This window comes from Aphelocoma coerulescens, chromosome 4 (genome assembly GCF_041296385.1).
Source record: "Aphelocoma coerulescens isolate FSJ_1873_10779 chromosome 4, UR_Acoe_1.0, whole genome shotgun sequence".
Lineage (NCBI taxonomy): Eukaryota > Metazoa > Chordata > Aves > Passeriformes > Corvidae > Aphelocoma > Aphelocoma coerulescens.
The window spans coordinates 43,147,525-43,168,122 of NC_091017.1; the positions used below are offsets into that span (position 1 = coordinate 43,147,525).

The 20,598-nt window shown below is 37.8% G+C and overlaps 1 protein-coding gene across 2 annotated transcripts in view; it reads right to left on the reverse strand.

The window, feature by feature from the left end:
• Window positions 1-20,598, reverse strand: part of GPM6A (glycoprotein M6A) — a 118,241-nt gene that overhangs the window by 69,748 nt on the left and 27,895 nt on the right. Inside the window, exon 3 of one of the 2 annotated variants that reach the window (XM_069012152.1) lies at window positions 7,240-7,254. The exons of the other annotated variant lie outside the window; for it this stretch is intronic. Coding sequence (XP_068868253.1) covers window positions 7,240-7,254 — 15 coding nt within the window. The remainder of the gene's footprint in view (window positions 1-7,239; window positions 7,255-20,598) is intronic. 2 annotated transcript variants of the gene reach the window in all.

Sequence of the window (20,598 nt, forward strand, 5' to 3'; positions counted from 1 at the left end):
AACTCTTGCATGGCATCAAACTTTTATAGCCACTTGTCCAAACAACATCTCAGGAGCTAAGCTGTAAAAATGAAAACTATTCTCTGCCACAGTAAAACCAAGAAAGCAAATATTTTGCCTCACATGTGAAAGTATTTTTTCTTTCTTTTTTTAAATTCTTATGAACTACTGGTGGGAGTTAGTGGAGAAAAGAGAGAAAGAGGAAAATCGAGGCTTACTTTTGTTAAAATTTCTAAAGAAATATATAATTTAAAAAATTAAGTGATGTAAACCTTAGGATTTGGGACTCAGTTCTTCTTTAAAAAAACCCCAACCAACCAAACTAAAAAAAATCAACCCTTTACCTACCTTTCCTAATATTGGTTCTATTTTCTCTTTATCTTGTTATACTGTTCAACAAGCTTTTCATAAATCCTCTAACCTTTTTATGAAAATGAATTAATTTTCTGTTTATGCTTTCCTTATTGTCTTCCTTTCCAGTTTAACTAATGTTGACACATTACTTCATTGCTTTCCTTTTCTTTTGGGAGCTATGTTTTTTTCTCAGCCTTACATCTTTAACTGTATCATGAAGGCACACAGCTTTTTTCCTGTTTCTTTCTCTCTGTTTACTTGGAGATGTGATCAGTCATGCCTTAACCAGTGTGCTTTTTAAGACTGTTCATCTGTGTTCCATTTTGGCAGAATTTTCTTACTCATTTTTCACATACTAACTAAATTTCTCAATGCATTTCAAATTTGCTTTCCCAAATTCTAAGATTCCTGTGTGGCTATATGTGGTCTGAGCTATTTCTTCTATGCTGAAGACAAGAAGGCTCTAACCCTGACATTAAATGCCCTAATTTCATACTATTTCAGTTAACTCATAACAGATTATTATCTGATAATTTTCAAAAACCCTTCTGTCATTTACATTTTTTTGGAATCAAATTTTCCTGTGGCATTTAAACCTCCCAAAGTATTGTACCTTATGAAAACAAATGCTCAGTCATGCTACAGCTACTCAATCATACTACATATGTTGAAAACATGATATAAACAAATCAATTAGTGCAAATGTATTTTGACAAAAATATCCACTAAGTAAGTATGCAAATAAAGGAAATCATTTTATATATATATATATATATAATGAGCAAACAGGAATTTACTTTCTATTTCAAAAATTATTTTTTGCAGTTTTTGTATTATTATTCAGATAGCACTATTATTATGCTTGGCACTATACAGATGTCTCCAAAAATGAGGTCACTGCCTTGAAGAGCTTATAATTACCCCCCCTGTGAATTATATACTAAGTAATTGAGGATAGCATATCTATCTGCCTGTGAGCTATACAGACAACATTATTCAGGGTTACATATTACATATTTGTATTATTTTGGGTTCCAGTTTGTATGTTATCTAACATGAAAAAAAAACAAGCTAGTGCTGGAAGATTTAAGAAACAATTCCAGCCAGATAACTGTTTTCTCATTTGCTTTTTCATAGATGGAAGCAAAGTGAATGGGTTACCAAGACAACTGTTTCATAAAATCAGATTGTCAAAATCTGTTAGGAAACAAGTAGTCTGTAATACGAGCCTTTGGCTAAATGAAGTCATCCAATATGATGGAACTTTAAAATTACCTTATCATTTCAATTAAAACAAGTTGCACCCATTCAGTCTTGAATGCTGACCACTATCATAGTCTGCAACTGTCATTCTTCAAATAAATAGTCAAAGTCTAGGGAGCAGACCTGCTAATCCTTTTCCCTTCCCTGTTCTTCAACAATCATTTTCTTTGTGCTGACCACCATAACTGAAAGAATATTTTTACAAAGCTATCAGAAAAAGGTTAACATTTTGCCAGCCAAAAAGCTGTACTTAAGAGATTGTTTAGTATTCACAATATCACTTCTATCTTTCTTTGCCCTGTCTAGGCAACTAGGGAGTTAGATCCTGTGTATAAACCAAAGAGAAGAGTGTGAGAAGAATAAAGGCTTTGCAATTTCCATTTATTTTTGTCACTCCATTTTTGATTCTCTTTTTCAAGTTCTCTCATCTAAAAGCAGCATAAATTTTTCACTTGCCAATACTACAAACTTGCAATCAGTATTAGCATCAAATTAATGATGTAGTGAGAACATCACAAACAATCTCCCAGGGAGGATATGCCATTTTTGTGACACTACTCTTGTGTATTTACCTCTCTAAAACTGGAATGAAAAATAAAAATAATAATAAAAAGCTAATGCCTATTTCTCTTTGTTTATATATGGAATATATGTATTTTACATGCATGTAAAGAGCATATTGTTTATTAAAACACAGAAATATATACGCAGGTCTTTAAAATTATGTGCTGCTTATTTTGCAATGTTTTTCCTATAAAAGATATATAACCTTAACTATAGCTTCTGAAATGTTCTGATTTTTCTCTTGGTAGGTTTCTAGAATCTCTGGAAAACACTTGGAGCTCCAGATGGAAGAATTTTTTGAAAAGCTTGATTCAAGAGACTTCTGAATTTTGGCAGATAAACGCTGCATATGTTGTGTGGAGGTGATCTCCTGTGGGGGACAGGAAGATGATCTCTTAATGCACATTCACCAACTGTCATAAGGCTGAAAAGAATATGCACGTATTGTGCAGAGATACGTATCAAAATTCCAAACCCCTGTTTTTCAGTGCAAAAGCTAAAATAAATCTTTTAAAAGTGAATCCTCATGTTCTTCAGGGGATGAATTAAACATACTGTGAAGTATACACCATTGGGGAAAAAAAAAGTGGTCCTTTTTAACCCATATTTATATAACTCTCTTTAAAAATACAGACCCCCAACAGCATGTTTTACTGAGGGAAAATGAAACCCCAACTCTGAACGTGCCAGCATCACATACAAGAATCCACCTGATATTTTCAGACTAAGTGAAGGTACAATTCTAAATTAAAATAACCAGACTAAAGTAAACAATTAACTAGGACAAAAAGTTAATTCTGTTTAAACAGTGGCAGTACACTAACCTCTTCACTTAAAAGGTTTACTGATTTAGGTGCTTTAAAAGATTTTCAGTTCTGTGGCCTAAATATGTAAAAGAAAAACCATAAAAAGAAAATGAATTCATCATTTCCCATGGGACTTTTTTAATGCAAAAACCACAGAGCTTCCACTTCTAAAAATAGTTTTAGAACTAATTCAGTTGTGCCACTTTTTGTTGACCATATGCATAAAGTTCCCTCTTTATCCAATAGGTGAAATCTTTATACTAGACAGCAGTGGCATAGCCTGTGGGACTGTTCTGGAGAATATTAATAAACGTGGTTTTCCTTAGAAACCAGTGAACTCAGAGGATATGGGACAAGTAGCATCCTTATGGCAAATGGGGATCTCAGTGCCCACAAGACCTAACTCTCACTACTTACTGTTCTTACTGTTCTGTAAACTCTTCTACTGCAGTCATCAAGTTCTTCCCCATTCTGTAGAGTCACACACAAGATGGGCAAATAGCTTTTGAAATATGAAAATCATTAACATTTAACAGTGACAGCCATACCTTACAAATGGCCTTGAAAAAATGGTATACAGCCCATGGAGAGACTAAACACCCACACCTCCCTCAGGCCATTAAGGGAGGCCTGTACCACATCATTCTTCCTTAGCCAGATGAATTCCATTCATGACACAGAACCTAAACATACAAAAGTTGGAGAGTTCTTATACAGCAACCAAGGGCCTGTGAGCTAATCTCCAGGGAGATACAAAAACTCATCAAGGCAAACAGCCTCAATATTTTCATTGCATATCACAACTTTTTGGAATGTAAAGCAGGCAACAAAAGCTTTCATATCAATTGCTGTTCTTAAAGAATATATCCAAAATTTCTATGTCACAAATCATATGAATTACTCTTGATAAACAGACATGAGTCATGCATATATCGTATCACCTATGAGTGTGAAGGGCACAGAAAATGGAAAAATATGTACCTGTCAGAAAATTGCCCCTAAGTTTCTTTGAACCAAATGTAAGAAAAGAAGTCTCGTGTGGAAGATTTCTGGACTGTACAGGTGGAAAATTAATTATTCAAGTTCTACGTTATGTCTTAGATTATTTTTCACAGATCCCAAAGAGAAGGTTATTGTTGTAATAATAAATGGAATTATTCAACAAAATATTCCCCAAACTTAGACTAAGCATTTTTCCAGAAATGAATTTTATGTTGACAAACATAATGAACATGGTTGAGGTTTAGTAGCTATAGAACCTTTGGTTTCTTATTAAAACTCATTACAAAATAAGTCTGGTCAGCATCTCTTGATGAGGAAACATGAAACACATCTGGTTTTGAAAAGAGAAAATGCCCGTAACTGGTAGTGGTGCTAGAGTTATAAGGTTATGGGGAAGATCTAATGGAAGACATGAGCCATTTACTCCAGAAGAGATCTAAAAGTTACACATTTGAAAACTTCCAAGCAGCTTTTAAAAATGTTAAACAGGCCCAGCTGTTGTCTTGGTTCCCAAGAGGGCCAGGACAACTCAGGGAGATCCATCATGGTCCACAACTTGTGACTGTAAAAAAAATACGTCACAAAAGACAAACCTTGGGAAATACTTCTCTAATGGCTGCAAGGCAGTATGTAACCATTCAATAAGGAGCTGTGCTGTCCCAAATGTTTTACTAAAAATTTTAACATTCTAGTATTTTACTCCCTAGTACAGAAAAAGTGCCTACTATGAGGGATATTGTCTATACAGGATGAATAAAATAACCTGGAAAACATACTTGAACAGCAAGTTATCTTTTTGCATAGGCTCATTTTAATAACTATAAGGAAAAAGAATTATCACCAAATAAATTACAAAAAAAACCCCAAACATTTACTTAAAATCATTTGACAACCAGGCCTATGACAACTTTATGAAATAGACCAGAATATACATTTTTCACTGAATCTTAACTATCTTACCTACATGAATACTAAGGCATAGTATTTACCTCCATTAACCCCATTTAGTTACAGCTCAAATGATAGTTTCTGAGTGGGAACAGGGCATTTTAAAAGATTCAAAGAAAATAAGCATATTTGCCTAAACAAAAATGCCAAGGTTGTTTTTTAAAAGGCAAATGTTTTTGTTAAATCATTTAACAATAAAATTTTGTTGCTATGCAGTTAATTTCTAAAGCATTTTAAGCCTTTAATAAAATTTTTATTTAAACAAGAATTATATCCCAATTACAGATTACTTTAAAATTATGAAAACAGAAACTGAAATAAATCCATTCACCCACAAGCCATTTGATTGGCATATTGACACATTTTAAACACTTTTTGCCAAAAAATCAAAGCAAGCAAACATTCTATTTATTCAAGATTATTTTTATGAATGTCCTTGTTTAATTCAGGCCAGAGAGCCTATTGTAGAGGCTATACAACTACTGCTGGCACCACAAAATGTACAAACATCTCAGAAACAAGGTGAGGAAACGTTCTCTCATTATACAAGTTTTATACAAAGTTAATGAAAAAATCTCTCTAGAGCCACCCTATCATTTCCCTCCTCTAATATCTCCTTCTACTCTCCACAGCCAAAGTGCCCTTGCAAAACCAGTTCATAAGAACTTGTTTGTAATGAGCTATAAAATTGTTGAAGAATGTGTAGAAAATTAGGGGCATTCATTAAAAAAAAAAACCATTAATTTGATTTCATTGGACTATCCTGCCTACCTTATTTAGGATACTGTTAGATACAGGAGAAAAAGGCAACAGTTCTTAAAATGGACAAACAGATGGCTTGGTCCTACATTTATTTGTCCTTTGCATCATCATCTATTTCTTTTGTTTACAAGACCCTACTAAGGCCATTTATCTCTCCAAGAGCAGACCGTTTACTTTTGCTGTAGTTTCTGGGGACTAGGAAGGAGAGAGCATTGCAGTTAACATCCCTGACACTAAATATCTTCAACAGATGCCAAAATAAACTTAGTAACAGCAAGTATATTTAAATAAGTGTAGTCTTGGAAAGATTCTTCAAGAGGTTTGGGTTGTTTTCTGCAGTCAGTCAGACTATATTCCAAGTATAATGTAGTGCCTCGTCTTAGAAGAAATAGTAATATTAATGAAAAAGTAGTAAAAATTATGTGCCTTGGGGAAGTTTGGGAAATACAGGTTACTGACTACAGATTATTTATAATTTAGTGTCAAAAATGAATTTCAGGAACAATAAATACACTTACTCAAATATTAAATTGCATAGCAATGTATAGAACTTCTCTTATACAATCAATTTCATCCAATTGATATCTAATAACATTCATATCTAATTCAATATTTTGGAGACAACTTTCAACAGAAAATTGAGTTAAGTAAAACTCTTTGTACCCAAAAGTACAAAAGGTTGAATAAAAACTCTTTGTATCCAATTTCTGATTTTTTTGATGGTCCCAAATTTTGCAAATTGTACTTATGGAAGCATTGGACAGTGAGATTCACAAACATATGCACTACTACCTTTATGCCTGATTATACTGGGATCTTATATTAACATTATTGTCTTGAGATTTTAGCTTACTATATAGTGTTGAAACCTCCAGTAGAGGGAGGCTCTTTTACTCAGAAGAAAACAGAAATTGGTTTTCAAGCCACCTTCAAAATAACATATAAAACCAGCACATGTTAGATATTATCTAATCTGCTACATTCTGGCAAAAGTTTATTTTTCAATAATGATCACATTTTAGTTCAGAAAGAAACTGTTCCACATGAGTTGAAAATGCAGCCTTCGTTAAGCAATTCTCACAGCCTTAGGCACCTGGTGGGTTATCTAGCAGTGATCTTCTCTTTTTGTTTTTTTTTACTTAGAAGATGATGGTTTAGTGATATAAGGTGCTATACAATGGCCTGGGCTGGAAGATCATCTTAAATATCACTGAGTTTCAAACCCTCTGCCATGGGCAGAGGTACCTTCCACTAGACCTGGTTGCTCAAAGCCCCATCCAACCTGGCCTTCAACAATTCCAGGGATGGGGCATCCACAACTTCTCTGGGCAACCTCTTCCAGTGTCTCACCCCTATCACACTAAAGAATTTTTTACAAATTTCTAATCAAAACCTACTTTCTTTCAGTTTGCATCCATTCCCTCTTGTCCTGTCACTACATGCACCTGTAAAAGTCCCTCTCTGGCTTTCTTGTAGGCTCCTGTCAGGAGCTGGAAAGCCACAGTTAGGTCACCTCGAAGTCTTCTCCAGGCTGAACAACCTCAGTTCTCTCAGCCTTTCCTCACAGGAGAGGTGCTCTATCTCCAGTTATCTTGGTGGCCACCTCTAGGCTCGCTCCAACAGGTCCATGTCCTCCCTTTGCTGGGACCCCAGAGGTGGATGCAGCACTGCAGGTGGGGTCTCACCAGAGCAGAGCAGAGGGGCAGAATCCCCTCCCTTTCCCTGCTGGCCATGCTGCTTTGGATACAGCCCAGGACACGATTGGCTGTCTGGGCTGCAAATGCACATGGCTGGATCATGTCCAGCCTCTCATCCATCAGCATCCCCAAATCCTTCTTGCAGGGCTGCTCTCAATCTGCTCATCCCCCAGTCTGTGTTGATACCGGGGCTTACCCCTACCTGGATGCAGCCCATTCCCTGTACTCCATGTGCCTTGGCATAGATTCTAGAAGGATCTGTTCCATCATCTTCCCAGGCACAGAGGTGAGGCTGACAGGTCAGTAATTCCCAGGGTCCCCCCTTCTACCCTTTTTAGAGATGAGTACAATATTCCCTTTTTCCAGTCACCTGGGACTTCACCTGACTGCCATGACTTTTCAAATAACATGAAGAGTGGCTTGGCAACTATATCAGCCAATTCTCCCAGGACTCTGGGATGCATCTCATCAGGTCCTACAGACAGATATATTCAGGTTCCTCAGGTGTGCGTGAACCTGACTTTTACTGACAGTGGGAAACTCTTTGCTCCCTCAGTCCCCAGACAGACACAGACAGCAATGCCTTCTGATACCCCAACAAGCACTAAATTCTGAACTATTGTGCATTTTAGGAACAACGTAAATATAAAAACAAATAAAGTTTCTCTTTCAAGAAGGGATATTTAAGTTTCAATAAAGCACTGAACAGTTTTCCTTGCAAAATTCAAGCTTAATTAAAAAGCTAACTTTAAAAGCAACAAGATGTGCATTTAAGTATTTGTTTCAAAAGATTTAAAAAAAATTAAGGTTATATGACAGTCTTAAAATACAAATGTAAATCTGGGCATCATTGTGTATAACTTGGTGCATTCCTGTGTTTTTGCCTAAAGTACAAATATACTCTTTTTATTCTCTAAAGGTTTTTTACTTTCCATGGTCAAATATTTAGTTGTCTTAAGTAATACTACACAAGAATTTTTTTTTTTTAAATTAGCCACACCATATTGTGCAAGTTGACAGATAAAAGAAGTGAGAAAATTGTGTCACGTCTTTTTCAAGTAGCTCATACAAAGTAAGTATTTATCATGATATTTGGCATGCAAAACAGTGACTCGGCTGGTTAAGAATACAAAGGAGGTAAATCCAGATGGGGAAAAAATAGAATGATTTGGACTAATTAGCACAGTTAAGAAAACTTAACCAATTTGGATTGGTTCCAAAAAAAGACGTAAAAAATGTCTCTGCAATCCCTTAGCTTCGTTTGTTTATAGCTTACTCAGGTACAGATGCTGGAAACATTACAAGAATAAGGTTTAAAAAATAATAAAGAACTGTCTTTGAATAAATTATCTTCTCTGTTATACTATGGACAGGCTTTCCTTCAAGGCTGAAGACTTAAGTTACCTTCTCTTCCTCATGCATTTCACTCTGGAAAGCTTTGAAGTGGACATCTTAGTAGTATGTCTAGAAGAGTACTATTAGACAAGGAGTACTGTTGTTCAGTTGCAATTTGGTGTTTTCACATTTAGATAAGAATTGCACACACTGTAACATCTGGAGTCCTAGTATGGCATAGAAACCACAGCTGCATTGTTTTTCTCAATGAGAACTGCAATGTACAGTTCTCATTGAGAAAGGTAAATGTAGATGTTTATCCTCCTCACAATATATTCAGACCTACGTTTTCCACACACAGATAATTAATGCCAAGGGCAGACACTTTACCATACATTTCATTCTAGTCACTCAGTTACCTCTGCCACACTATTCAACAAGGGTACAACTTCTTTTTGTTAATATAACATTTATAAAATCATAGAAATATATAAAAGCTAATTCCAGCAAAACACTGCTGGTGAGTATTCTATTTTTTAGAAGTAGCACGCAGAATACCAAAAATACTGCTTAAAAATGTTTTCTAATTTGCCTAAAAGAGCTGTTCAAGCACATAACGGAAAAATAGCCAAGATGGACTTGTATAGCACCAACAGTACTTGTACAGTAGTACTTGCAGAGACAAGCAATCTTTCTAGGTCTCAGAAGAATCACTGTAAGGATTATTGACACAAAGAGAATGTGAAGAGGTAGGTCTTAAACTATAAGTCATAAATGCAAATTGGTTTTGTCTTGAATGTGCTGCTGCCCATATGAAGCTGAAATATATGCAAAATAGTAGCTTTATCACATGCTAATGCAGATGGAATACCAGACATTCTAATGCACAAGACCTGCCTAGTACTTGACTTTACAGTTCAAACGAAATAGACAGGATTTAAGTGGATTATAGCACAAGTACTTTGTGCACACGGAATGCCTTCAAAACCTTCCTAGCATGAAGCCACTTTTACGTAAAAAATATTCCCTTTTACTAGTAAGCCCTAAAAAGTTAATCCAGATAAATATATTCAATAATTTATCATGCCAGACATTTCAAATACCAACAAATTTAGCATGCACACACTGAGAAGCTTTGTGTTAATTCTGAATTTTTTAATAAGGGCAAATTCACATACCTACAAATGTGATATAAAGCTTTTGAAAGTGTTAAGTACATCACTGTATGCTATAAATAACTACTATATATACTTAACCACAACTAATATAAAAGCAAAGTGCCAGTGCTTGATCAAAAGATTGAATAACCAGCTGTCTCCCAGTCAGAAGATGAAATACATATCTAGCAGCAGTATGAATACATTCACTGATTGTCTGATAATTGTGATTAAAAATGCATGCTGATAGGCTCACCACCAAACACTTCACAATGCTGTTTTACCTAGAATATTTCTAGGGGGAAGACAGTGAATAAACAGAAGTTAATTGTGAAAGAAAAGGGTTAGGTACCTGCGAGAGTAACATTTTCATAAACATTATTTTGCACCTATGAAGTTCCTCTGCCTCACATCCAGTATATGTATACTCTACTTCATCATCAAATTATTTCCTCCAACTTATTTGTAGGACAAACACTTAAGTTTTTCTGTGATTGTAACACTTGATACACCTGCTGAGCAGAGGAGTGATGACTGGCTACATGCAGCAGAGCGTGGTACAGTCAAGGCTATAACAGTCTGACATACGACTCTGTGTCTCATTAGCTTCCTGACACCTCAAGGCTCAGAGACCTGCATTCTTCTTCAGTATATGCAAATTGCTAAATGAAAATAAGACTGAATATTTTTCAAATCTTGCTTGCCTAGACCATTTACTTTAGCTTTCACATTTAAAATTATGGCAGAATGCAACTCTCCAATAGGAGGAATGCATAGGAGGGTGCACCAGAGTCTCAGATAACTACACTCATTACCTGAGTACCCTGGAGACTTCAGAGTGTCTCCCTAATCTCCCTAATCATGGGGAATCACTAACCACATTATGCCATTCCAGTAGATATGTATCCCTAGAAAACAAGGTACTTCCTTTTGTTGGCCAGTTTGATTTAGCACAACTTTGTTTCCAAGACAAACAAATTCAACAATTATATTAATAGAATTAGATATAAAAGTGAAACTTTAAAAGAAAAGAAAAAACAACTTAAACAACTGTATTTGATTCTTCCTCTGTGTAAGTACAAATCACTGGTGTCACCATCACATGAAGCAGTTTTGTACTGGTACAGCCAAAAAAAGTTATAAGTTAAAAAAAAACCCAAACCAAACTCCTTAGGAAAAAATTCAAACATGGAAGTCAGTATGACATCTCTCTATAAATCACCATGCAACAATGTCCATTTAGATGTCAATACATCTATCAGAATTCTGTACTGCAAGTACATTTAAAGAAATTTAAATTTGGTCATATACAATGAGAAGAATGGAAAATCAAATATTAAAAAAAAAAACCATTACAGATAAAGAATAAATTAGGAGACAAGCAGTTTGTGCAAAGTATTTTTGAGTAGAAAACCAGTTTTTACTATTTCTGGCTGTACAGGCCAAATAAAAAGTTAATGGACTTGTCTTGAAGCTTGCATAGCTTTTGCATAGCCAAAAATGAAAGGAAACAAAATCCTCTTTTACCTCATTTTTGTTGCACAATTTAGAAAAAATAAAAAGCAAAATACTTCATTAAGCCACAGATTTTTATCTAAACTCTTCAAAAAATCAGTTACCAATATCTCTACTAGTCTGCTTTACAGTGATTTAAGTCTATGTTCACAGGTTTGTAACGTGGCAAAGTTCAAGGTTTTTTGGCTGCTGGCTTTTGTAAGTCAATAAAGACAGACAAATCAAGTCTCCCTCGCGGCACAATTCTCATCAGACTAATAGACTGGGTTAAGGTACAGGTTTGAGGCTTCGATGCTCTGATGGAGCAGAGATTAAATCAATTAGGAAAGTGCAAGGATGGACACGGCAGGAAGTATGTTTTTCTGCATTAACTTCTCCTATCAGTTAACAAGGCAAGCAAGTACACTGAACTGATCACAAAAGCAGTGCTATGCTGCAATAACCAAGGACAAGAAAATAAAACTGAAATTAATGTCAAATTAACAAAAGAAACCCCCACCAAAACCCCCTAAGTTTTTCCCATTGTTCTAAGTACTAAGTTCCCAGGAAACTTCCTTCTCTCAGTTCTGCTCAATAAAAAAAAAAAAATTGGAGAGTAAGCAAAACGCTACTGCAATACTAAAGCTATAATACTAAACCTGCAGTATAAATCTATCAGTAAAGAAGTTAAAATTGAAAATTGCTTAGCAGTTTCTGAAAAGCAGTGCTATATTACCATAACTTCTTTAATTATCATTAGCAGTTTTTTGTTTGTTTAAAAGGATGACTTTTCAGCAGACTTTACTGAACTCTTTTCTATGTACATAGAGGAACTCCTAATACCAGCATCATGCACACAAAAGAAAAACAAGGAGATACACAAACATATACATATATGTATATATGTATATATATATGTAAAATATCTTCATACCATTCTTTTTGAAAGGCTAAAAAATTTAAAGTCTGCTTTGTTGCCACAAAATTTCTATCCTTTGTTTTTTATCTCAAAACTGTGGAATAAACACTATAAAGATGATTCAATAATGCAAACACAAATCAGTTTAAAAATGTGTGAAGATCACAAAGATGTAAATAAGAAATAACAGAGGACAACCAGTCTTTACTTCCAACTATCAGATAAAGTCTACAGCAGGCAACTGGTTCTTGTAGCATGCTCACATCAGCAAATTCAGATAATTCAAGAACAATGCAGAGACATAGCCCAATGAAGAATTGCATGAAAGAGCAGTGCAATTACTGATAACAACAGAATTAAAATAGTATATCCAAAACCACAGGTGAGTCTCAAATATTTTTTATTATGCAGCTTCATATGAGACACTGTCTTTGCACAGCTGGCTTGGAAATTCGCAATTTCTGGCCATACAGCCCAGCAGCCAAAAAAGGGACACAATCCCCCTCAGGCATATACTATGTAGTTATGATTCAACTTAGACAATTAAATGTTAGGTAGACTGAGAATTGATAAGTAGTTTGATTTAATATTGATCCTGCTGAGTTAGGCTAAGATCATAGGATACTAAAAGAGCTTGGGTTGGAAGGGACCCTCTAAATATCATCTAGTTCAAAGCCCTCTACCATGGGTAGGGACATCTTTCACTAGATCAGGTTGCTCAGGGTCCCATCCAGCCTTGCCTTTAACACTTCCAGAGATAAGGCACCCTCATCCTCTCTAGGCAATGTGTTCCAGTGCCTCACCACCCTAATAGTAAAGAATTTTTTTCCTAATATTTAATCTAAACCTACTCTTTTTCACCTAGTTCTAACACTGCATGCCCTTGTAAAAAGTCCATCTCCAGATTTCTTCTAGGCTCCCTTGAGGTACTGGAAGCCTGCTATAAGATGTCCCCAAAGCCTTCTCTTCTTCAGGTTCAGCCACCCCAGACTTGCCTCATAGGAAAGTAGCTCCAGCCCCCTGATCAACTTTGTGGCTTTCCTCTGGACTTGTTCCAACACGTCCAAATTTCTCTTGTGTTGGGGGTCCCAGAGCTGGACAGCTTTTCAGATGGGGTCTCATGACAGCAGAGTAGAGGGCCAGACTCTCCCCCCTTGACTTGCTGTCCAGACTTCTCTTGATGCACCCCAGGATATAATTTGCTTTCTGGGCTGCAAGTTCACATTGCCAAGACATGTTGAAATTCTCACCCATGAGATATTTACCTTCAACACATTAAATAAGTCATTCTATTCTTGGAAAAACGTCTGTGCCATTTTAATAATGTATTTTTTTACTAGAAAACTAAGCATCTTTGGTTTAACTAACTTAGGGCTCTTCACATTTTTTTGGACACAGACTAAAATGAAGGTATATTTTAAATATTAATAGGTGAAATAATATTTTATTTGACCAGTGCAGCTGAAGTACTCTAGTCGGGCAGAAGATTAATTCTGATCACCTGGGACAGGGCACCCCTAGACATACCTACAGACTGGGGAACAAGAGTCTGGAGAGCAGCTCTGTGAAAGGGACCTGGGCGTCCTGGCTGACAGAAAGTTGGATATGAGTCAGCAGTGCCCTGGCAGCCAGGAGTGCCAGCTGTGTCCTGGGGTGAATTAAGCAAAATATCACCAGACAGTCAAGGGAGGGGATCGTCCAAATCTGCTCTGCACTGGTGCATCTCACCTTGAATATTGTGCGCAGTTTTGAGGGCAGACCTCAACACAATCTACAGCTTCCTAACGAGAGGATATGGAGGGGCAGGTACTGACCTCTTCCCCCTGGTGACCACAGATAGGACCTGGGGGAACATCATGAAGTTGTGTCAGGGAAAGTTTAGGCTGGATGTCAGGAAAAGGTTCCTTACTCACAGGGTGGTTGGGCACTGGAACAGGCTCCCCAGTAAAGTGGTCATAGCACCAGTCAGTCTGACAGAGTTCAAGAAGTGTTTGGACAATGCTCTCTGATACATGGGCCAGGAGTTTGACTTCAATGATCCTTGTGGGCCACTTCCACCTCAGGATATTCTATGATTCCATGAAAAATCATACACAGTGGTATGAACCCAGGTGACAAGAATTATACTAGAAAAATCTATGTAAAGAAATAAATATCTCTTCCATGAGAAAACTATTAAGTGTAGTTGCAATAATACAAAATAGGCATGTAAGATATTCCTCCTCTTGCATTTTTGTTTGCTTCTTTTGTAAGCTGAATATGAATTATTATGGTTGTTAAACCCACTACAGCCATTTTCTTCAGGATTTTTTTCCTATTTAATACCGCTTACTGGAAATGTATTACAAAGTGATCTGGAATGCACTCATAAAGAAATGCTAACTAGACAACGAGACAACAGAAAAGAAAAATTTAGAATTTATATAAATTTGTTACTTTATCACATTTCATAGGATAATTCATGCACTTTTTTTGAATACTTCATTTACTAATGACATATAAATAAAACAATTTCAAACATGGAGAATATCAGAACAAAGAATTTCACAGCTTCCATTGTGGCATCTCACCCATTACATAAGCTTCATTTTCCCCACAGCACATTCATCCCAAATTATCTTCCATTAACTACTATGAGCTAGCACTTTTTCTTTCAAATAGCTCGCTGGAAAAAATAAAATATAAAATTCTAGAATACTTAATATTTGCATAGAAATATGTCAGCTACATGCTTTATCTTCATCTTTCACACTTCATTTGCTACAACATTTAATATTTAAGCTGGTTAGGCAAAAGGCTCCTTTTATTCATAGAATCCAATAGATTGTAAGTGCTTTATTTATATATACAAAATGTATACTCATTAAGATCTTGAATTTAGTGTCCCATGTATCGTAATGCTATAGAAAAGGCAGAAAAAAAGTATGTGTGCTAAACTGAAACACTCTTTGAAGATTTAAAAGGACCATCAATCCCAGAATCTCAGCAACTGGGAGTATCAGCTGAATTTTTAGAATTATTTTTGCATTCTCATATTGCATTTCCAGCTCTGGGGCTCCCAGAATAAGAAGGACAGGCACTTGTTGGAGCAAGTCCAGAGGAGAGCCGCAAAGATGAAGTAGTTCTATCCTACAGAATCAGGCTGAAACAGTTTTTCAGCCTGGAGAAGGCTCTGGGGAGGCTTTTAGCAGCCTTCCAGTACCTTAAAGGGTCTGACAAGACAGCTGGGGAGGGATTTTTTACAAGGACATGTAGTGATGAACAAGGGAGAATGGCTTTAAACTGAAGGACGGTAGGTTTATATTAGATGTGAAGAAATTCTTTACTTTGAGAGTGCTGAGTCACATACAATCTGTTCCAAAGAGGTTGCCCAGAAAAGTCATGGAAGTCCCATTCCTGGAAGTGTTGAAGGCCAGGCTGGATGAAGCTCTTAACAACCTGGTCTAAAGGGAAGTGTCCCTGCCCATGCTGGGCATGGCAAGGTTGGAACTAGATCATCTTTAAATTTTGCTTCCAAATCAAACCATTATATGATTTTTAAAAAAATAAAAATAAGGCCACCCTTATTATGATACAAAGTGGCTACTGTTCCTATGTTAAGATTGGAGGGTTTTTTTCATTCAGGTGTCTAGACTTACACATACTAAGCTACAAGTCCAAAATGACCTTGGCATCATATTTCTTTTGCAGAATATTAAACTTTCTTGTAAGATGCACAATTTCCCTAGCTGGGGCAAGGACAAGAATTACAAGAGAAAGGACAAGAATTACAAGAAAGGAAACTGTGATAGTCCTACACAATAAGCAAACTTTCAAAGTCTTATTTCAATAATTTATTTAGTGACAGCATATTTAAAATATGCATGCAAACACTAGACTTCCTCATCATGTTCTCTTTACTGTTCTTTTTTCCCCTTCCTCTCTATTTTTTACTCAATCTATAATTATTTTCAGTTAGAGCCAACAGTTTCAGCAGAGATAGAATGGCCCCGTTTTAACCTGACATACAGCTCAATTGTTAGAATATACTCAGGGACGTAGGAAATGTGGGTGAGAAGGGACTTGATCCCAAGCATATGCTGTAACCATTAACTTAGCACTCTTCATCTCTGATGCATTTTCAGATCACACTTCCCAAGATGAAACCTGGAAGTCAGCACAGGCAAAGCAACACTCCTCATGTAGATGAACTGCACAAAGATGTGAAAGCCACTAAGCCAGTTACTGGCAGCTCCACTTCCAAGATGTCTCTAATGCAACCTAAGGTATTTTTGTACATACACATTTTAGAAGCCACCAGGATTAGGCAAAACGTCATGAGATTTCGCGAGGATCAGATTAAAATGCACATACCTAAACTCTAACTCCCTTTTGGATGAGTCCTAAGTCTTCCACTCCTTTTATACAGACAACTGCAAGAGATTCAGGCTGGGAACCTGAAAATATAGCGCTACTGTCCATCACAGCCTACATGAAACTACTGCCACAGGAAGCCTCCCTGCCAATCCAATCCAAAGCTGAGTTGTGGGAGGTTCTCTAGGGACAAGCACCTAAGAATCTTTGGAGGAGGGGGAAGGGGGAAAATGAAAGCCCACAAAAAAACAAACCACAAAACCAAACACCATGATGAGAAGATTTTAGATCTTCCTGTTGGTATTAGATAGTTTTTTTTCCCACAATGTCTTTTGCAAGGAGTAGAGCATTTTTCTTCATTTTAAAGCATGGATACACTTCAAGACATTCCTCTTTGGAAGTTCTTGATGTAGACACTTTATGCAAACACTTGATGAGGATTGCTGAATATTTTGTGGCATAAAATGTCAAAACGTACAGCTAACATATCTGTGGATTCAGGTTGCATACCTGTTACAGTGTGGATACTATAACATGTGTATCAAACAATGAGGCCGGTGGAAAGAAATATCTATGGACCGATTCTTGCTAGATGTTTCAGAGATGTTTATTTCTCCAGCCGCATGGCCGGGCTCTGCCGAGGAACTGAGGCAATCACGGGACCCGAGGGTCCTTTACCTGCGCAGGGGAACACAAACCAACCAGTGGGGAACGAGGCTGAGCAGGGGCAGGGAAACCCCGTGTCTCCCCCCAGGGCCCCTCTCCCAGGACCCCATGGCAAAGGGGAAGGGACCCCGACATTTCACCCATTTATTTTTAACAAAAAGAGATTTAGAACTTAACATTGAAAACAACTGGATAAACATAATGAGAACAGTTTCAAAACAAAACAAGCCACCCTCCTGAGTCTTTAAATGTCCAAACATTCTCTGGAACATCTTAAGACTGACAGAAGGGACACAGGACTGTCCCAGCATGCTTTGTGGGGAAACTGAGGCAGGAGAGGGTTTAATTTCTTCCCTCCCCCTTTTCATCCCCCCCTTGGCATTGGAGAGGAGTTGTAGGGAAAGGGAATTGTATAGGGAAGCCATGGGGTGAAAAACAGATTAGGAATAAACTGGGGATGGGGTAAATTTAGGAGAGGGTTCATATTGGGTTTAGGGTAAAAGGGGAAAGTAGGTTGTTGGTAGGGAAGTTTCTGGGATGGATATGGTTTATAATTTTGTGCATAACAGCTGCTTTTGACCGGAATACCCCCAGGCCCGGTAACATTTACTGCTTGAAAACCCTTCTTTCCTTGCACTATATCAAATTGTACAACTTCCTCATCTCCTAAACTTGGGATGCATTTTTCAGGGTTATTCTTTTTAATAGCAGTTCTATGAACGAATATGTCTTCTTAGTTTTCACATCTCATTATAAAACCGTAATTTTGTTTAACATTATACCATTTTACCATTCCTAAAACCTTAGCTACGGTGATTTTTTCCTTTGTCTGAGTGGCTGCTGTTTTCTGTCTCACTGCGTTTTTGCTTTCTCTTTCACTTTCACTTGCTCCCCTGTTGGAATTGCCAGGGTTGTCAGTGCTGCTGGGGCTGTCAGGGATGCTTGTGCCTGCACACTCTTCCTGGGATCGCATTTGGGGATGCCCGGGCCAGGCCGGGCCAGGCCGCTCAGCTCCCCGTGCGCCATCTCCTCTGCTCTCAGCTTCGCTGCTGCTGCCTGGTGCTGCACCCACGTCTCTGCCGGGCCCCCGAGCAATGACTCCCCCGCACCCTGCTCCAGCACGTGGCTAGGCGCGGCTCCGCTCCGTTGCCACCGCCGCAAGCTGCTGTCCGCACGCCACCCCTCTCGGTCGGGCGTTCATGGGGCTCGCTCCACCACATGCTGCACGGGGCTGGGCGGGCACTGCCGGGTCGTGCTGCTCCCACTGCGCCTCGCTCTGCCACCGACACTGCAGCTCACGCCTCTCTGCCCGCACACCGGAATTGCCTCGCTGCTGCTCGGAGAGGTCTCCATCCAAGTGGCCGAGGCCACACAGTCCCTGAGCCAGGCTTCCCTTCGCCAGGACACAGCTGACATTGCTCAACAGTCTCGGTAATTAAATAATATTCAGGAAAATATTCTTCCATTGGCATATATTTTGACTCAGAAATTAACTGCATTGAAACAGTCTTCCAAAAGTCTTTGGTAAGAATAAAATCCCAAGAAACATAGAAAAAGTTCTTAAAAAACCATGCCAGGAAATGTTTCAGTTCCTTTTGAGCTTGAATTAAGCTAAAATTTACAAATCATTGTTCAAGAATCTTTTTGAAGTTTAAGATAAATGTCCATATGCGGCTCTGAGAGCCAAGAGTCTTCCCATGGTTCCTCCATAATTTAGATATGGAATAGCAAAACAAAAACAAAAAGAGAAATCCAGAGTTTCTAGAGTTTACTCACAAATCAGTCGCTTAGGGATCGGGGATCGTTCTGCCCTCATTATCCACCATTTGTTACAGTGTGGATACTGTAACACGTGTATCAAACATGAAGAACCATGGAAAAGAAATATCTATGGACCGATTCTTGCTAGATGTTTCAGAGATGTTTATTTCTCCAGCCGCATGGCCAGGGCTCTGCCGAGGAACTGCAGCAATTACGGGACCCGAGGGTCCTTGCCCGCACAGGGGAACACAAAACAACCAGTGGGGAACGAGGCTGAGCAGGGGCAGGGAAACCCTGTGTCTCCCCCCCAGGGCCCCTCTCCCAGGACCCCACGGCAGGGGGGAAAGGACCCCGACACATAGCTGTTGAAATAAAGGCATTCATATTTTGCTCTGCAGATGAACTCTGACAAAGTTATGCTCAGGACCCAGCATTTCTACTGCAGAAACATATGACAATAAGAATTGTGCTTCATTCCATTCCATTCCATTCCATTCCATTCCGTTCCGTTCCATTCCGTTCCGTTCCCTTCCCTTCCGTTCCGTTCCATCCCATTCATATTTATTGACTTCAGCTTTTATTCCATCCCACTATGGAAGAGAAATCAAGGGGAAGGAAGAGACCTCGGAGTCCCCAAAGAAACTTTAAAATAAAAGAGAGCAGCAGGATATAGTACAATAACATTGACTACTATGAAAATAAGAAACATGGAGAGAGGTGATTTAGTAGCATTCCGTTAACTCTGCAAGATCTTAAAATGCAGAAAATTGTAAATATTCTCTGTGACGTTGCAATCCATTAGGCTATGTGCTATGTCCCTAAGAATGAAGCAAAAGTCACATCTAGCACTTTCAAAACCGACAATCAAACAAAGATGATTGGAAAAGATACTAGAAGAAGCCCCAGCTTATCAGAGCCCAGTAAAAGGATCTTCTCTCCATCTCCAAACACTAATTTACATATATTTTACCTTTCACTTCTAGTAGGTTACTCAAAAGACATGACAGCCAGCCCAAGAAAGAGGCATGCATTTCATCTTGAGCTACAAGTAAAATATTTAATCAAAATAATTTCAAAATGAAAATGCATTTCTACTCTTTCTGGAAAATTAGATGTCATTTTAGTTATGCAGTAAATCACTTACCAAAAATCAAAGTGATAGGATTTTTAGGCTTATTTTATTTGGGGGATCTGGGCATTTTTGGTACAGGGGGAAAATATTTTTCCTTAATGTCTTAAAGATATCCTCATCCCTGACACACTTTGCTGTCTGGAAGTTGGCACCAGCTTCCTGTATTCTCACTGCAGTCCATCTGTTGAAAAAGATATCCAGTGATTATTTAAGATATACTTTGCTACAGGTACTAGCTGTCTCCATATACACAGTCTAAAGGAGAAAAGGGCATCACTGAAGGTGAACAAAATTTAATTCCCATGTCTTTTGACAATGTAAAGTTCATTGTGGAAAATATGTAACACATTGAAAATAACAGTGCTACAAATGGGATATAAAAGCA